At 49.1% G+C, this 20,361-nt stretch overlaps 1 protein-coding gene across 1 annotated transcript in view; it reads left to right on the top strand.

Moving 5' to 3' along the window:
- Window positions 1–20,361, top strand: part of LOC119964113 (atrial natriuretic peptide receptor 2-like) — a 126,711-nt gene that overhangs the window by 102,450 nt on the left and 3,900 nt on the right. Inside the window, exon 23 of the mRNA XM_038793419.1 lies at window positions 5,003–5,094. Within this exon, the coding sequence (XP_038649347.1) occupies window positions 5,003–5,094 (92 nt within the window). The remainder of the gene's footprint in view (window positions 1–5,002; window positions 5,095–20,361) is intronic.

A 20,361-nucleotide genomic window follows, 5' to 3' on the forward strand; every position in this document is an offset into this window, starting at 1 on the left:
CCTGGGGCGTGAATTCAGTTTTGCTCTTTGGCGACTGAAGGACAAGGTTTTGGCGAGGTTCGCGTTTAATTGCAGTCAGATTAGTGCTGGTGCTACTGAGCCTCTGGGGTTCAGGCAGCTTACAGTTAGGGTCACCTCAGCTTGGAGAATTAAAACCTTTTTTAGTACTGGGACTTCTAAATTATTTCCAAGCAAGGCTGCTGGATAACGGTTGCAGCATCTTGTGCAACGGCCACAGAATGAGCCCAGGAAAGTTGCTCTTCCGCGTGTGTGCCACTGACTTGGCCACTGCTACTGGATTTACAGAGAAGCGTGTGATGCCTCCCTTGAAATCATGATTAGCAAGGATTTGCTCACTGGGAACTGGTGTACACATCAGATTAACACAGAACAGCTGGACAGATCAATTCACTCATTCCTTATGGCAGGGAAAGATTTGCTTTGTTTCAATGTCATAGTTACTGGAAAGGCAAGACTCAAATACATTTTATTAATTAGATATTGCATTAACTTTCTTCAAAAAAACAGATAAATACTTGGTCAGTAAGATATTGAAGGTTAGATAAGGATTTGTATAGAGATAAGAAAGAATATATATCTTGGTTCACAATTAGTAAGTAGCTAGACCATAAACCTGAGACTAAAATCCATTTGTAATTTGGCTGCGAAGTTGACAATGTTTGCCTGATGGCTTTTGTATTGATGAGGATTGTATTGATCACAGGTTCAAATTTCCATTTGCTTCTCCCACTAATATTAGCAAATCCAGGCAGAATCAACTGTTACAAAGAAAGCAAAAAGAATTGAAACTGGACAGATCACCTGGCATTGATCGAGGCACCGGAAGTGACAACGGCAAACCTAGCCCCTCCGACCCTGCAGAGTACTCCTCAATAATAGCTGGGGGCTTGTGCCAAAATTGAGGGAGCTGTCCCACAGATTAGTTAAGCAATAGCTTGACATCTCCTTTGACAGCATCTTCCAAACACATGACCATTACCATCTAGAAGGACAAGGGCAGCAGATACCTGGGAACCCCACCAAGTCACTCGCCATCCTGAATTGGAAATATATCGGCCGTTCCTTCACTGTCGCTGGGTCAAAATCCTGGAACTCCCCCCTAACAGCACTGTGGGTGTACCTACACCACATGGACTGCAACGGTTCAAGGAGGCAGCTCACCACCACCTTCTCCAGGGCAATGAGGGATGGGCAACAAATGCTGGCCTAGCCAGTGTTGCTGACTTCTATCTTAATTGCCACTCATAACCACAATGTGCCCGTGTGTTCCGTGTATTGGACAAATGACCACACATCAAGTATTTAGTATAATCACAGTTTATTACTGAACATAGGATTAGTTCTATGCTTAATAAATTACATACTACTACACCTTAGACTATATCTAGCAGTTTAAACGACCTTTACTAAACTTCCAAGTGACCGGCTCTGTGCAGTTAGATAAGGCCTTTATCTGGTTCCCCACATGTGGCGTCTGGAGGTTGTTTGGTTCGTCTAGGCTGAGTGTCGTCTTTCAGGTGGAGATCGCGCATCCTTGAACTTGGCTGGTCGATGTGCTGCAGTTGGTGGACGGAAGCCGATCCCCCAAAAGAGACAGAATGTCGGTTGCGCAGTTCTTCTTATCCTCCGCTCTTTCGCGGTCTTTTGGGCGGTCCCAGGTCTGGACCCAATGGATCGATAGGATTTCAATCACCTTCATCGATTCCAGCCAATTAGGGGCGGGTCCTAGTTGTTATTGTCCAAGGCACGTAGACACTCCCAAATAAGGCAAACAGCTGCCCCTGAGTCTGCTACTAATGGTAAGTTTTAATCTGAAGTCCATTGTCCCGGGGAGACCTGTGAGTGGCCTCTAGCAGGTGCGAGTTTCTGTATAAGTCTTGAGTTGTTGTTTGCAGTATACACAAGTTGTGTCCTGTCTGTGTCCCAACCTGACCACAATTCCCATCATCCTTTGCGGGCGGCAATTTTACATGGCCACACCAGTGACACCCACATCTCATAAAATGAATTTTAAAGAATCAGTCCAACCAGCACAATGATCAGGGGGTTTTAAACGTAAATGAGTTATGCAGTGTTTAAACTTTTGATCTATTATGGTCAGCTTCGGTTTACCCCACGCAAGGTCATAACTGCATGATTCCACGGATTGAACTGGTTCAGGAAGCTTTCCTCAAATGAGTATGTTTTAAAATACTTTTATATCAGAAAAATACCATTGAAACCGCTCAATGGTTCAGTATAGTTTATTTAAGTCATTTTCAGTGATTTCAAATCGATCATCTGTAGGAGTGGACACAGATTAAAAATGGTTATTTTGGTGATTAACCAATTTTCACCTGTATTTATATTGACAGAAAAAAGAATAATTAGAATGCTACTGTGGTGAATGTATAGTACTAGTAATTCACCAGTGTATTAGTATCAGGTTCTGCCATTGTGTTACAGCTCTGTTATGTTGTTGACCTTGTGGGCTCCACCTATGGGCCATTGTGTGGCTTCACCCACAGGGGGATATGTTGGGGTATGTACGGGCTCCGCCCATGGCTCCTCCCCTTGAAAGGAAGGATAAAGAGCAGCTGACCTGTAGGCGGGTCACAGTATTGTACTAGTCGCAGGCAGGCTCTGTTCTAAGCTGATTAAAACCTCGGTTTGATTCTACTCGTGTCTTTGAGTGAATTGATGGTCGCATCAACTACAAGGATCAGTGCTTTCACCTCAGCTATTTGCAATTTATATCAGTGACTCAGATGAGGGGACTGAGATTTCCTTCTGTATTGGGGGAATGAGTCAACGCAATGGTTTCTTTTGTACAACAATCAATGGTCACCATTACTGAGATTTAGCAAATTCTTTCATTGATTGAATTCCACCAGCTGCCATGGTGGGGTTCGAACCCATGTCCTCAGAACCTTAGTTAGGACCTCTCCATTACTAATCCAGCTAAAATCCCATTCCTCCACTCCCTTCCTGCTTCAGTGGATTGGGCCAGAATGTAGCAGGTGGGGAATACACTGTGGGGAAGTGTGAAATTATCCCCTTTGGGAGGGAGAACGCAAAGGCAGGATTATCTTAAAAGGTGAGGGATGAGTTAATGTTAAAAAGCAGAGAGATTTGGGGGTCCGTTTATAAAGATCATAGAAAGCTAACACGTGCAGTAAGCAATTGGGAAGGCAAATGCTACATTCCTCTTTATTGTAAAGGATGTGAGGGCAAGGGTAAGGGCATCTTGCTGCAATTAAATGGGGTTTTGGACAGACGCCACCTGGAGTAGCCTAGTTCTGTCTCTGTAACTATGCAAAGGACACACTTGGCTTAGAAAGGGTGCATGAGATTGCCTGTCACTATTCCTGTGGCATTGCCAGGAGGAAGTGCCAGATGGGTGAGTGTGGTGGTGGGGGGTGGGACCTAAATTTTCTGGCCAATCCTGCCTGTGGGATCTTCAAGTCCAGTCCCACCAATGGCGACCCCTCCCCCCCCACCACGGTATCCCTGGCAACAATGGGAAAACCTGTTGACAGCGGTGGGACTGGAAATTCCCCTCAGCCCACCAATGTCGGGCTACCTTCATTCTGCAAAACACGCCATGCTGGGGTGGGGGCTAATTCAACCCGCTGCGCCCCGTGACATCATGGCCTGCCCTTTCCAAATTATTTTTCCAAGTTGCGAGCAATGCATTGGAGTAAGCTGCCACTGGGGATCAGCAGTTCGAATGCCGATTTTCCCACCCGCTGTGACATTGTGCAGGGAAATGGAAATATCCTACCCCGAATCTGAGTGGTACAATTTCAAATGCAGAGCCCAGGTGGGTGGATGGAGTTAGGGTAGAGGTCAGCAATGATATTATTGAATGATCCATCAGGCTTGAAGGGCCAACTAACTTCGTCCCGCTCTGACCTCTTCCTGCTCGCTGTTTAAATCACGAAACAACCCTCTGCTTCCACCATAACTCAAATTGCTGCAGTTAACATCACAAATGACATTTTCTTCAAATGCGACTGTGGCTCTCCGCTCCTCCACATTCTTTGAAACCATCTTCCAACCACCGTGCCTAAGTACTCCACAAATGTGGCAATATCTGACCCAGGTTCCATTAACTTGTCCCATTGATGACATTGCAATGCCATTTTCCATTGTAGGTGACATCAGTACATCAGAGCCTGATGTCACTGACCAGAGGTCGAGGGTCATTCTGATTTGATAGGTGGGTTACCTGCACATTAGCCGTATGGACAGGCATCTCATCGACGGCTGATGGGCAGGGAACAAGAATCTGGTGGCTTCTCTATGGAGGCAAAACAGTGAAGACACAGATGAGGAAGGGTGGGCTAAGGGGAAACTACAGAGGGCAGTCTATTTGTGGCTAATGGGGGGTGGTGGATGCATTAATTCCAGCAACTTAACTGTGACATTATCGAAGAAGCCTCGAGGGGTTCCTTCCCTTTTATGATTGGCAGTCAAGTCCTTCGACTACAGTTGGGCTTCTCCAGGGTGTATCCACTTGTTGAATTCCAGAACTCCACATGCATGTCATAAGATGCTGATTAATGTGTATATTTGGGCAGAGGCACTGCTCATCCATGTCCTGGTCAGAGAGCTCGACAGGAAGCAGACTCCTGGCTTTTCATTTTAAGCTTGTTTACCAAGATAAAATCATAGATTACTGCTGTTCTGACTCCTATGTTGATAAAGCAGTGTCTTTGATGAAGTGAGGGGACAGAGTTCGTGGGGCGGTGACCTTGTACAGCCCAATTATTTGGCTTTTTAAAAAAAAAATGCAGAAATTTCCACGTGAACCCTTAAACCGGAATATAACCAGCCGTCATAAAGTCTACCAGAGGAATTTGAGACAGGAAAACAGAGGAAATGTGTATGATTACACAGTTTGATCAAACTATCGATCCAAATTCTGGAATTGGATTATACATTTTGAAATGTGAACATTACTTTCACGAATTTTAATTTTTGTTTCTCCCCATTTTAGCTCTGAAGACACAATGCAGTTCCAGTTCTTCTGAACTCCTCAAAGAAATTGGTGGCTATATTCTCAGCTGCCGTGGTCCGCTGGTTGTAAAGGTAAAATTCTCCACTGGGTTGGTACCAAATTATTTTTAAACACTTTGGGTGGGGTTTTCCGGCCCTTCCTGCTGGCAGATCACCTGGTCCTGGCAGTGGCGGTTCTCACGGTGGCTGGATGAGTGAGCCACGCAGAACGCCGTAGACATAGAACATAGAACATAGAACAGTACAGCACAGAACAGGCCCTTCGGCCCTCAATGTTGTGCCGAACAATGATCACCCTACTCATCCACCCTATACCCGTAACCCAACAATCCCCCCTTAACCTTACTTTTATTAGGACACTACGGGCAATTTAGCATGGCCAATCCACCTAACCTGCACATCTTTGGACTGTGGGAGGAAACCGGAGCACCCGGAGGAAACCCACGCACACAGGGGGAGGACGTGCAGACTCCACACAGACAGTGACCCAGCCGGGAATCGAACCTGGGACCCTGGAGCTGTGAAGCATTTATGCTAACCACCATGCTACCCTGCTGCCCCATCTTCCAGTCCTGCCAGCTCCGCCGCTGGAAAACACACTGCTGGTGGGAGGGAAACTCTCGGGCGCGATTCTCCGCTCCCCACGCCGGGTGGGAGAATCGCGGGAGGGCCCCCCGACAAATTTCACGCCCCACTGGCGCCCCCCGCTTCTCCCCCCCCCCCCCCCCCACTTGCTGTTTTTCACGGCGAACGCCGATTCTCCGACCCGGATGGGCCGAGCGGCCTGCCGTTCCCGGCCGTTTCACGACGGCGGCAAACACACTTGGTCGCTGCCGTCGTGAAACGGGAGTGAGAAGCCCGTTTGGGGCTTGTAGGTGGCCTAGCAAGGAGAGAGCACCACGACTGTGCTCGGGAGGGGACAGGCCCGCGATCGGTGCCCACCGATCGTTGGGCCGGCGTCCAAATCAGACGCACTATTTCCCCTCCGCTGCCCCACAAGATCAAGCCGCCGCGTCTTGCGGGGCGGCTGAGGGGAAAGACGGCCACCGCGCATGTGCGGGTTCTTGCCGTCAGCGTCATGACATCAGCCGCGCATGCGCGGGTTGGAGCCGGCCAACCTGCGCATGCGCTGCTAACGTCATTAGGTGCGCCGGCCGCGTCATTCTTGGCGCGATGCCCCCGCGGCCAAGAGTTACGGAGCGCCGCTCCTAGCCCCGCCGGGAGGGGAGAATAGGGGGCGAGGAGCGGCCTCCGAGGCCGTCGTGAACTCGGCCGAGTTCACGACAGCCTTCCCGATTCTGGGCGGGAGCGGAGAATTCCACCCCTCACTCTTTGGAATTGAAATTAGTCTTTGCCAGTAGTCACCAGCAAGGAGTCAGAGGAAAGGGAAAGGGCTGGTTCTCCGTACGCCTCCTTGATGGGAGGTTCCTTGATCAGTGCCTTTGAACGGGTGGCGCCCCCTGGAAGGTGGAGCGAGGTTTGCTTGTTGTGTCCCCTGTGTGTTGTGTACCCCACCCCACGGCTGATTGAATACTTCCCGTACCAGCCTCCCCGAACAGGTGCCGGAATGTGGCGACTAGGGGCTTTTCACAGTAACTTCATTTGAAGCCTACTTGTGACAATAAGCGATTTTCATTTTTTCATTACAATACCAGCAATGATGGGATTAAACCCTTGAGTGGGCATTAATTGACTAAAGGACATTATGTGAACGAGTTTTTAACATCAATTCGATAATGTCATGTTCATCATTATTGATATTAGCTTTGTAATTCCAGAGTTCATTAAATTGAATTTTAATCCCAGGTGGGATTTGAACTCAAGACACAAGAACACACAGGCCTTGGATTACTAGTACAGCAACATAACTACTATAATACAATTATGTATTCAGAAATTGTGTGGAAGGTTTCACCCAATACAAAATTATTCAGAATATAATATGATGCATAATATAATAAAGCAGAAAAACCTTTTGTCCAAGAGCTGAAGTTTGTTCAGTTATTTGGGTTAAAGTTTATTCGGTTATTTGCTGAATCTTTGGACCAGAATGTTCAGTCCCCATTCTTTTTTAAAATATTATTATTCAAGGCTTTTTACAAATATACATCAAATATCAGAAGAACAACAACCGAAACACAACAAAAACAGATCCCCAACCTCCCCTGCTACCAACACCCCAACACATCCCCTTCCCCATTTTAACCCCCTTACCCCCTCAAAGCACCCCCCCCCCCCCCCCCCCCCACCCACCCGCCCCTTGCTGACTCCTCAATCCTCCTTGAAGATATCGATGATGGAGATGCCGGCGTTGGACTGGGGTAAGCACAGTAAGAAGTCTTACAACACCAGGTTAAAGTCCAACAGGTTTGTTTCAAACACGAGCTTTCGGAGCACTGCTCCTTCCTCAGGTGAATGGAGAGGTACCTCTCCATTCACCTGAGGAAGGAGCAGTGCTCCGAAAGCTCGTGTTTGAAACAAACCTGTTGGACTTTAACCTGGTGTTGTAAGACTTCTTACCGAAGATATCGATGAACAGTTTCCACCTCTGGGTGAACCCCTCTGCCGACCCCGCCAAGTGAACTTGATTTTCTCCGACCTCAAGATTTCTGCGAGGCTGCTCACCCACAGCCCTGCCTTCCGCAGCTCCAAGTCCAGCCAACACAACAAGGTCAATCTCCGGACTGTGCCACCTGGGAATCCACAGCCAACACATCGGCTTTTCGCCCCCACTGGACTCCCAGGATCCTTCGACACATCAAATATCATCACCTCCAGATTCGGGGCCACCCCCACACCCTCTCCTCTGACATAACAGCCAAGAATCCCTGCCTGAACCCCGTCAATCATGGACACCCCCAGAACATGTGGACGTGACTCGCGGGCCCTCCCGCCCACACCTGTCTTCCACCCCCCCCCCCCCCCCCCCCCGGAAAGAACCCACTCATCTTCGCCACTGTCATGTGGGCCCTGTGCATCACCTTAAACTGGATGAGACTTAACCTCGCACATGACGAGGATGTGTTCACCCTCCTCCGCAAGGCCTCCACCCATATCCCAGTCCACACCTCCCCTCCCAGCTCCTTCTCCCATTTGTGCTTAATATCCTCCGCTGGGGCTCTCTCCCTCTCCATTATAGATTTCATAGAAGTTACAGTGCAGAAGGAGGCCATTCGGCCCATCGAGTCTGCCCCGCCTTTTGGAAAGAGCACCCTACCCAAGTCCATACCTCTACCCTATCCCCATAGCCCAGTAACCTCACCCAACACTAAGGGCAATTTTGGACACCAAGGGAAATTGATCACGGCCAATCCACCTAACCTGCACATCTTAGGACTGTGGGAGGAAACCGGAGCACCCGGAGGAAACCCACGCACACACGGGGAGGATGTGCAGACTCCGCACAGACAGTGACCCAAGCCGGGAATCGAACCTGCAGTCGGGACCCTGGAGCTCTGAAGCATTTCTGGTAACCACTGTGCTACCGTGCTGCCCGATTAATTACTTGTAAATGTCCGAAACCTTCCTCTCCCTGATTCCGTCCTCCGACAACAGCTTGTTCTGCAACACCAGAGGCCGCAGCCCCGGGAATGATGGCACCTCTCTCCTCACAAAATCCCAAACCTGTAGGTATCTGAAGCCATTCCCCTTGGGCAACTCATGCAATTCCTCCAAATCCTCCAACCCCATGAATTTCCCCCTATAAACAAGTCCCTAAAGCACTCGATCCTGACCTGCCGCCACCACCCAGAACCTCGCATCAAGCCCTTCCTAGCGGCACAAACCTCTGGTTGTCGCATTTTGACGTCCACAACGACGTACTTTCCAGCCCAAAATGTAGCCGGCTCCACACCATCAACGGTGACACCACGACAAGCCCCGCGGAGTACCTGACCGGCGTGAACAGAAGAGGTGCCAACAACAGTGCCCTCACACCCGTCCCCCTACATGACGCCGCCTCCATCCGTTCCCCACCCCCATCTCTCCTCTACATCCCATTTCCCCACCATCACAATATTTAAAACTCTGGGTCACAAGATGGTCGCTTTATCCAATTATAGGTATTCAAGAGAAGCTTCTTTATCCAGTGACTAGTTAGAATGTGCAACGTGCTGCCATGTTATGTCATTGAGATGAACAGCACAGATCAATTTAAGGGGAAGCTGGATCGGTTCATGAGGGAGAAAGGAATATGCCCGATAGGGGCAGCAGGGTAGCATGATGGTTAGCATAAATGCTTCACAGCTCCAGGGTCCCAGGTTCGATTCCCGGCTGGTTCACTGTCTGTGTGGAGTCTGCACGTCCTCCCCGTGTGTGCGTGGGTTTCCTCCGGGTGCTCCGGTTTCCTCCCACAGTCCAAAGATGTGCGGGTTAGGTGGATTGGCCATGCTAAATTGCCCGTAGTGTCCTAAAAACAAAAGAAGTAAGGTTAATGGGGGGGGTTGTTGGGTTACGGGTATAGGGTGGATACGTGGGTTTGAGTAGGGTGATCATGGCTCGGCACAACATTGAGGGCCGAAGGGCCTGTTCTGTGCTGTACTGTTCTATGTTCTATGAAGAGAGGAAATAGGCTGTAAGAAAGCTGGTGTGGAACATGGCATCAACCAGTTGGCTGAATGGTCTGTTCCTGTGTTGTAATTTCGATGGAAATAGAGTAGCAATGTATTTGCTAAAATTACCCCAGACACCCCCAAATATGAAGGGGACATTGCTTTCCAATGACCCCAGCTTGAAATGGGCAAATGGACATTAGGTAAGGCAGAGGCAATCAAAAAAACTACATACATTTTATTTTGCCGCAAGCTGTGAAATAATCCATTCAATTCAATCATGGTTGTATCTTACCTCCATTCCACAGCCTGCTTTAATAACCTTTGCTGAACATAATCTATCCATTTTAGTTTGAAAGTTTTCAACTGAAGTCCGGGAAGGTACAATTACTCTCTCAGTGACCTTGGAAATTTACACGCCGTTTATTTTCACTTGCAAATTTGGACCAGTTTCACACAGAAAATAAACCTTAAAAGACTGGCCAATTAAATAAAATCCCCTCAGTATCTAAATGCCACATTTGGGCTCTTGGATACCTGTGAGTAACGTCATGAGAGAGCCATTAATTTATACAGATTTCACATGTTCAAGATTTTTTCTTTCAAAATGCGAGTGAAATAAATGCTTTAGTTCTTGTAGGCCGCTTTCAGATAAATCTAATAAAGACTTAAGCAGTTCAGGACAGAGTTTTAGAACACGTGTTATAACCATGAAATTTACACCTGGTAAAGAAAGGCCGGAAATTGGTGGCCTTTGTGATTCTCTTTGCCGCTGCAGCGCACCCACCCGTGGAATTCCTGGGGACATGGGGGGTGTCTTCATGGGAAATCCTAATGACAAGGAGCGGGTGTAGCTATCCCGCCTCCAGCGAGAAACATGCAGCTTGGGGGGGGGGGGGGGGGGGGGCCGGAGAACTCCAGCCCAAAGTATTGCCTTTATATGGTGAATTTCAGGATGGCCCAAAGCACTTTTACAGCTAATGAGATACTTTGAAGTCTTGTAATGTGGGAAAGACAGCAACCGACGTGTGCACAGCAAGAATCTTCAACAGCAGTGAATAGATCATAAATTCATAAGATATAGGAACAGCGCCAGGCCACCCGCCCCTCACATGCTCTGCCATACACTACAATCATGGTTGGATTTTGTGCCTTTGACTCCACTTTCCTGTCTGCCCCCATAACCCTTGAAACCCTTGTCTCTCACGAATTAATCTAACTCAACCTTGAATGTTCTTCAATGACCCAGTCTCCACTTCTCACTGGGTAAAGGAATTCCAAAGACTAACAATACTTTGAGGGAAGAAATTCATTCTCATCTCAATCCTAAATGGGTGGCTCCTTATTTTTAACTGTTCCCCATAGTTCTAGGTTCCCAATGTGGGAGCATCCTCTCAGTATTTACCCCATCAAGTCCCCCCAGAATCTTATTTGTTTCAATAATGGCTGGATTCTCCTGTTTCCCAGCCAGGGATTTCTTGGCAGTGCCGCATTCACTGGTGGCAGGATTGTCTCTTGCCGCCCCTTGTCAATGGGATTTCCCATTGAAGCTGCCCCACGCACGCGGGAAACAGTGCTGCGTGCCGGTGGAAGAGTGAGTGGCAACAAGAGGAGAATTCTGGACAATGTTCTTTTAAAGTCCAATGAGCATAGAACAAAGAACAACACAGTACAGGAACAGGCCCTTCGGCCCTCCCAGCCTGTACTGGTCATGATCCCACTCTGGCCAAAACTCTCAGCACTTCGTAATGCTGTATCCCTCTATACCCATCCTATCCATGGGCGAAATTCTCGCCCCCGCCGTGGCCGGAATTCTCCGCCACCCGGGAATTGGCGGGGGCAGGAATCGCGCACGCCGATTGGCGTGCCCTCCGCGCCGATCGGCGAGCCCCCTGCAGCGACTCTCTGGCCCGCGATGGGCCGATGTCCCGCCGCTAAGAGGCCAATCCCGCCGCCGTGGTTTCAACCATGGGCCCGCTCGCGCCACCAATCCCGCCGCCGTGGTTTCAACCACCTCTGGTGGCGGTGGGATTGGCAGTGCGAGTGGGCCCCCCGGGGTCCTGGAGGGGGCGTGGGGCGATCGGACCCCCGGCGGGGTGCCACCACAGTGGCCTGGCCCGCGATCGGGCCTGGCGGGCCAGTGCCGAGGGGGCACTCTTTTTCTTCTGCAGCCGCCATGGCCTCCACCATGGCGGAAGAGAACCACCCTACCGCGCATGCGCGGTGGTGACGTCAGCAGTAGCTGACGCACTGGCGCATGCGCGAACCAGCGAAGGCCTTTCGGCCAGCCCTGATGGCGTAGCGCCAACCACTCCGGCACAGGCCTAGCCCCCAAAGGTGAGGAGAATTCCGCACCTTTGGGGAGGCCCGACGTCAGAGTGGTTGGCGCCACTCCGCTACGCCGCAGCCCCCCGCCCCGCCTGGTAGGGGAGAATACCAGCCCACGTCTTTGTCAGATGTCTTTTGAACGCCGTTAGTGTTATTTGCTTCCACAACATCCCTGGAAGCCCCTTCCAGGCACTCACCACCCTCTGTATAAAACCCTGCCTCATATTTCCTCTAAACCTTGCCCTACGGACCATAAACCTATGCCTCCTGCTGACTGACCCCCTCCACCCTAGTAAAGAGTGCCTGCCCCATCAATGAACGCAGGCATTCCGTATGCTTTCTTGACTACTTGTCCACTTGTGTTGCACTTCTTCAAGATCTGTAGACCTGTATGCCCAGGACCCTCTCTGACTTTCTATATTCCTAAGAGTTTTGCCATTTACCGTATACTTTCCCTCTATGTTAGATCTACCAAAATGCATAACCTCATGTTTATCGAGATTAAACTTCATTTCCATTTCTCTGCCAAGGTCTCCAACCTATCTATGTCTTGCTGTATTCCTCTGACAATCCTCAACACTATCTGCCACTCCACCAACCTTGGTGTCATCCACAACGTATAATCAGACCAGCTACATTTTCCTCTAAATGGTTTATGTGAACATAGAACATAGAACATAGACACTACAACGCAGTACGGGCCTTCGGCCCTCGATGTTGCGCCGACCTGTGAAATCATCTGAAGCCTATCTGACCTACACTATTCCATTTTCATCCATATGTCTATCCAGTGACAACTTAAATGCCCTTAAAGTTGGCGAGTCTACTACTGTTGCAGGCAGGGCGTTCCACACCCCTACTACTCTCTGAGTAAAGAACTGCCTCTGACATCTGTCCTATGTCTATCACCCCCTCATTTAAAGCTATGTCCCCTCGTGTTGGTCATCACCATCCGAGGAAAAAGACTCTCACTGTCCACCCTATCTATCCCTTGACTATCTTATATGTCTCTATTAAGTCACCTCTCAGCCTTCTCCTCTCTAACGAAAACAACCTCAATTCCCTGAGCCTTTCCTCGTAAGACCTTCCCTCCATACCAGGCAACATCCTAGTAAATCTCCTCTGAACCCTTTCCAAAGCTTCCACATCCTTCCTATAATGTGGTGACCAGAACTGCACGCAGTACACCAGGTGCGGCCGCACCAGAGTTATGTACAGCTGCAGCATGACCTTGTGGTTCCGAAACTCAATCCCCCTGCTTATAAAGGCTAGCACACCATATGCCTTCTTAACAGCCCTATTAACCTGGGTGGCAACTTTCAGGGATTTATGTACCTGGATGCCGAGTTCTCTCTGTTCATCTACACTACCAAGAATCTTGCCATTAGCCCAGTACTCTGCATTCCTGTTACTCCTTCCAAAGTGAACCACCTCATACTTTTCCGCATTAAATTCCATCTGCCACCTCTCAGCCCAGCTCTGCAGCTTATCTATGTCCCTCTGTATCCTATAACATCCTTCAGCACTATCCACAACTCCACCGACCTTCGTGTCATCTGCAAATTTACTAACCCATCCTTCTACACCCTCTTCCAGGTCATTTATAAAAAAGACAAACAGCAGTGGCCCCAAAACAGATCCTTGCGGTACACCACTAGTAACTGAACTCCAGGATGAACATTTGCCATCAACCACCACCCTCTGTCTTCTTTCAGCTAGCCAATTACTGATCCAAACCGCTAAATCACCTTCAATTCCATACTTCCTTATTTTCTGCAATAGCCTACCGTGGGGAACCTTATCAAACGCCTTACTGAAATCCATATACACCCACGTCAACAGCTTTACCCTGATCCACCTGTTTGTTTACCTTCTCAAAAAACTCAATAAGATTTGTGAGGCATGACCTACCCTTCACAAAACCATGTTGACTATCGCTAATCAACTTGTTCTTTTCAAGATGATTATAAACCATATCTCTTATAACCTTTTCCAACATTTTACCCACAACCGAAGTAAGGCTCACAGGTCTATAATTACCAGGGTTGTCTCTACTCCCCTTCTTGAACAAGGGGACAGCATTTGCTATCCTCCAATCTTCCGGCACTATTCCTGTCAACAAAGATGACATAAAGATCAAGGACAAAGGCTCTGCAATCTCCTCCCTGGCTTCCCAGAGAATCCTAGGATAAATCCCATCTGGCCCAGGGGACTTATCTATTTTGACATTTTCCAAAATTGCTAACACCTCCTCCTTTTGAACCTCAATTCCATCTAGCCTGGTCGACTGAACCTGAGTGTTCTCCAACATTGTCTTTCTCCAGTGTAAACACTGACGGAAAATATCCATTTACCGCTTCCCCTATCTCCTCTGATTCCACACACAACTTTCCACTACTATCCTTGATTGGCCCTAATCTTACTCTAGTCATTCTTTTGTTCTTGATATACCTATAGAAAGCCTTAGGGTTTTCCTTGATCCTATCCGCCAACGACTTTTCGTGTCCTCTCCTCGCTCTTCTTAGCTCTCCCTTTAGGTCCTTCCTGGCTAACTTGTAACTCTCAAGTGCCCTAACTGAGCCTTCATGTCTCATCCTAACATAAGCCTTCTTCTTCCTCTTGACAGTGCTTCAACTTCCTTAGTAAACCACGGTTCCCTTGCTCGACAACTTCCTCCCTGCCTGACAGGTACATACTTATCAAGGACACGCAGTAGCTGTTCCTTGAAAAAGCTCCACATTTCGATTGTACCCATCCCCTGCAGTTTCCTTCCCCATCCTATACATCCTAAATCTTGCTGAATAGCATCATAATTGCCTTTCCCCCAGCTATATTCTTGCCTTGCGGTATATACCTATCCCTGCCCATTGCTAAAGTAAACATAACGAGTTGTGATCACTATCACCAAAGTGCTCACCTACATCTAAATCTAACACCTGGCCGGGTTCATTACCCAGTACCAAATCCAATGTGGCCTCGCCCCTTGTTGGCCTGTCTACATACTGTGTCAGAAAACCCTCCTGCACACACTGCACAAAAACTGACCCATCTATAGTACTCGAACTATAGTATTTCCAGTCAATATTTGGAAAGTTAAAGTCCCCATAACAACTACCCTGTTACTCTCGCTCCTGTCGAGAATCATCTTTGCTATTATGTGTACTACAAACAACCCAACCTGCTACACCTTTCCTCAGAAAACAACCCCTTCATCCTAAATCAGCCCAGTGAATCTAATCTGAACTGCTTCCAATGCAACGAGACCTTTTCTTAAAGTATACTGCGCTGTGTAATGAGCAGGCAATCTGTTTTGTTGGTGTTGACTGAAGCATAAAGATTGACATGGGAGTACGCCTCTGCTTGAAAATAGTGACAAGGGTTCTTCTTATGTCCACCTGAGACGGCAGATAGGACCTCGTTTTAACACCTTATCTGAAAGTTAGCACATAAAACAGCGCGGCACTCCCTCAATACTTCACTGGGAATCGGCCTAGATTTGGATAAACAACATGGAAAACACATTCCATTCGAGCTTGTGCTGAAATGCATTAGATATCAACCAGTCTCACCTCATACGCCCAGGGATAATCACGTCATCCATTAACTATCCATCTATCTGGCTATAATTCCTGTGGGCAAAGAGGATGTCATTGAACCTGATTTGTGGGCTAAATGGACACACCATGCCTGAAGCTAGGCTTCAGTGATCTGGCATGCTGCATTGTACCGATAAACCCCAGAGGGGGAAAAGCTAAAAATTCCACTCGAGAGTGCTCACAGCTGGTGAGCACGTCAAAATCCCTGGAAGGTTCAGCTGTTTTAGAACTGGATATGTCGCGGCTAATTGCACCATTTGCCACTCAAACGAATACTCATGCTACCCAATTACTGCTTTCTGCAAAAGATCATCTTCAGAAATACTGTCTCTATTTCAGATTGCTTTTAACTTGCCAGGATTTTGTACGTTTTGGTCAAGAACGAAATATCTCGATGCAGACCCTGCATGTAACTTAATGCTATAGCCGGTGTATTTACCCATTTATATTGCAGTCAGAATCTAAACGCTTTCAGGGAGTGGCTTAAATAGACAGTCAGAGATATGCTGTGAAAGAGAATCTCAAGACTATTAGTTTGCAGTGACCAACTTTCATACGACTATAAAAGGTGCAGCAGGAGCAGACCATTTGGCCCCTTGAGCCTGTTCCTCCATTCAATACGATCATTACTGATCTGATTGTGACCTGATTCCACTTTCTTATCTGACCCCTATAACCCCTGACTTTCTGAGATCATAGAAAAGTTACAGCACAGAAGGAGGCCATTCGGCCTGTCTTGTCCAGCCCGAGGACACCCAGTCTAATCCCACCTTCCTGCACCCAATCCACAGCCCTGTAGATTAAGGCACCTGTGGTACAGATCAAGATACTTTTTAAAAGAGTTTAGGGTCTCTGCCTCCACCACCAACTCGGGCAGCGAATTCCAGCCTCTCACTACCCTCTGTGTAAAAAAGTTCTTCCTCATGTCCCCTCTACACCTTCTGCCTCTTATCTTGAATCTATGCCCCCTGGTTCCAGAATTCTCCACCAAGGGAAACAATTTTATCCTGCCCACCCTATCTCGTCCCCTCATCATTTTCTACATCTCAATAAAGTCACCCTCAATCTTTGTTCTAGGGAAAATAACCCCAAACTATCCAATCACTTCCCGTAGCTACACTTTTCCAGTCCTGGCAACATTCTTGTAAACCTCCTCTGCTCTCTCTCCACAGCAATAACGTCCTTCCTGTAATGTGGTGACTAGAACTGCATACATTATTCCAGTTGTGTCCTCATCGGTGTTTTTTTTACAATTCCAACATTATATCCTTCCGTTTATATTCTATACCTCTGTCAATGAAGGTGAGCATTCCATCTGCTTTCTTCACAATCTTGTCAATCATAAATCTGCCTAACTCATCCTTGCATAGATTCAATGACGCAGCTTCCACTGGTCTCGAGGGAAAAGCATCTCACAGGCTAATCGGGATCACAGGACGGAAGATGTGGTTGATTCAAAGGAAAGGCCAAGGGAATAGAGCAATAAGGGTAATGATAACAGAGTGAGTCAGGTAGGGACAGGGCATCCAAATGTAAGAATGAAACAGAAGATAAGGCCAGAGTTGACAAAAATAATGAGTGACAGAACTAAACGCTCTGTACATGAATGCTTTCACAACAACGTTCAAATAGAAGTAGGTTTGTGTGACCTAATAGCCATCACAGAGCAAGTCTGCCAGGTAACTGGAATGCTGCACTTTCAGAGACTTCCCAAAAAGGGATTTATTTAGTGATCTTCAAGAGCAGCAACATGTTTGCAGCTAGCTCCAGAATATCTCTACTTAGGCGAACTCCTCACCCTGGTGCGATTCCTCACTGATTCCCAATTGGTCTGTCAGGTCAGATGATCCTTGCTCTGTTGTGTTGTCCTTAAAGGAACTGTGGTGAATGTAATTCACACTGTAATATATATGATACCATATTATTGTAAGCGCAGTTGCGTTGCCCGACCACTAGGGGGAGTAGCACTGGGAATGCATAGGAGTTTGTACAGGGCTCCACCCTTGGCTCCACCCATGGCTCCTCCCCCTGGACTGCTGTACAAAGATCGATGCCCAGAGCCAGCCGACCAGTTCATCCAGGGTTCATCGTGTTACAGGCTGGCTCTGTTGTAAGTAGATTAAAACCACTGTTCATATCTCAAAGCACGTGTCTAGTGAATTGATGGTCTCATCAATTTAATCTACTTAAGAAACAGTCAGGATCAATCATGGAATCAGCCCTCAAGCCTGAGCGACTGGAACTCGACCCACAGGATGCAGAGGCAAAATACATTTTTTCTCATTGGCTCCAGTGTTTTAAAGCCTACCTGGCGGAAGCAAGCACAGCCGAAACAACGGAGGAGGAGAAACTGAGCCTACTGCACGAGAGGGTGAGCCACAGAATCTCTACTCAACTAAACTGTGCCGGTTCGTATACTGAAGCACTAACGCTACTCGACAAAATGTATGTGAGGCCTGTTAATGAAGTCTATGCACGACACGTGTTCACTACTCGCCGCCAGGGGCCTACGGAATCGCTCGCAGAATTCCTGAGAGAGCTTAAAACTTTATCTAGTGACTGTAATTACCAGCCGGTTACCGCGGCAGAACATAGAGAACTTGCTGTACACGATGCCTTTGTTGTGGGCCTTAGGTCAAATTACGTGCGACAGCGACTGCTGGAAAAGGGGGCCCTAAATCTTGAAGCGACTGTTGAACTTGCTACCACTATGGAGGTCTCCTTCCGCAGCCTCACCTCATTCCCCGCGGACCCCGCGACCCCGTCATGGGCCCCCGACCAGCGACTCCCACAGGCCTGCGCCGCGCGGCCACCCAGCCACAATGTTGCCTCAGCCTGCCAATTTTGCGGCCAGAATCAGCACTCGCGGCAGCACTGCCCGGCCCGCAACGCGACCTGCAGCAGCTGCGGGCGAAAAGGACACTATGCCAGAGTGTGTCTGGCGAAGAAAGCCCCAGCCTCTAACCCTCCCACGGCTCAAAGCACTCGTTCCCTGAATTCACAGGCCCGCAGGCCCCGAAATGCAGCAGCCTGTATGCCGACTCCGCCCCCACCCGACATGTGCGACTCATGGGGGCGGCCATCTTGGCAATCCTCCTCCATGCGGCCGGCCATGTGCGACTCATGGGGGCGGCCATCTTGGCAATCCTCCTCCATGTGGCCGGCCATGTGCGACTCATGGGGGCGGCCATCTTGGGATCCATCCCCTTCAAACTCTGAAACTCACCTCGACGACTACGAACTCAGAGGGCAATCATCACAGAGCCACTCCAGCACAGCTGATCGAGCCGCCGACTACCCGCAACTCAGCGCAGTCACTCTGGACCAATCACGCCCGAAGCATCTGCGAAACTCGATGGCGATGGTCCAAATTAACGGGTACAGCACGCCGTGCCTTTTCGACTCTGGGAGCACTGAGAGCTTCGTACACCCAGATCTGGTAAGACGCTGTTCGCTCCCTATTTTCCCCGGGCGGCAAACTATCTTCCTCGCTTCGGGCTCCCACTCTGTCCAAATCCAAGGGCGCACCACCGCGACGCTCACAATCCAAGGCGCTAGCTATGGCAAATTCCAGCTCTACGTCCTGCCCGAACTCTGCGCCCCACTCTTATTGGGCATAGATTTTCAGTGTAACCTCAAGAGTCTCACCCTCACTCCCTACCCCCTACCCCCACTCACTATCTGCAGCCTAGCCACGCTGCGAATCCCCCCCTCCTCTCTTTGCCAATCTCACCCAGGACTGTAAACCGGTAGCCACCCGCAGCAGGCGGTATAGCCTGCAGGATAGGGTGTTCATCAGAACGGAGGTCCGAAGGCTTCTCAGTGAGGGGATCATAGAGGCCAACAACAGCCCCTGGAGAGCTCAGGTGGTGGTCGCCAAGACCGGGGAAAAATTCCGCATGGTCGTAGACTATAGTCAGACCATTAATCGGTTTACGCTCCTCGACGCGTACCCCCTCCCCAGGATTGCAGACATGATAAATCAGATTGCTCAGTATCGGCTCTTTTCCACGGTGGATCTGAAGTCTGCATACCACCAGCTCCCAATCCGCCCGGAGGACCACCACTACACGGCATTCGAGGCCGATGGCCGCCTCTTCCATTTCCTCTGGGTTCCCTTCGGCGTCACTAACGGGGTTTCGGTGTTCCAACGAGCAATGGACCGAATGGTGGACCAGTACGGGCTGCGGGCCATGTTCCCGTACTTGGATAACATTACCATCTGCGGCTATGACCAGCAGGACCACGACGCCAACCTCTACCGTTTTCTCCAGACGGCTCAGAAACTAAACCTTACCCATAACAAGGAGAAATGCGTTTTCCGCACGACCAGACTGGCAATCCTCGGCTACGTCGTGGAAAACGGAGTCCTGGGTCCCGACCCGGACCGTATGCGCCCCCGCTTAGAACTCCCTCTTCCTCATTGTCCCAAGGCCCTCAAACGGTGCCTGGGATTCTTTTCGTATTACACCCAGTGGGTCCCTCAATATGCAGACAAAGCCCGCCCACTCTTTAAGGACACACGATTTCCCCTGTCAGCTGAGGCGCGCCAGGCCTTCAACCACATCAAGGAGGACATCGCCAAAGCAGCCATGCGGGCGGTGGATGAATCCACTCCCTTTCAGTTTGAGACCGACGCCTCAGAGGTAGCGCTAGCAGCCACTTTAAATCAGGCAGGGAGGCCCGTCGCATTTTTCTCCCGTACCCTCTCAGCTTTGGAACTCCGACACTCCTCAGTCGAGAAGGAAGCACAAGCCATCGTGGAGGCTATTCGTCACTGGAGGCACTACCTCGCAGGTAGGAGGTTCACCCTCATCACCAACCAAAGATCGGTTGCCTTCCTGTTTGACAACTCGCAAAGGGGC

This window comes from Scyliorhinus canicula, chromosome 4 (genome assembly GCF_902713615.1).
Source record: "Scyliorhinus canicula chromosome 4, sScyCan1.1, whole genome shotgun sequence".
NCBI classification, from domain to species: Eukaryota; Metazoa; Chordata; class Chondrichthyes; order Carcharhiniformes; family Scyliorhinidae; genus Scyliorhinus; species Scyliorhinus canicula.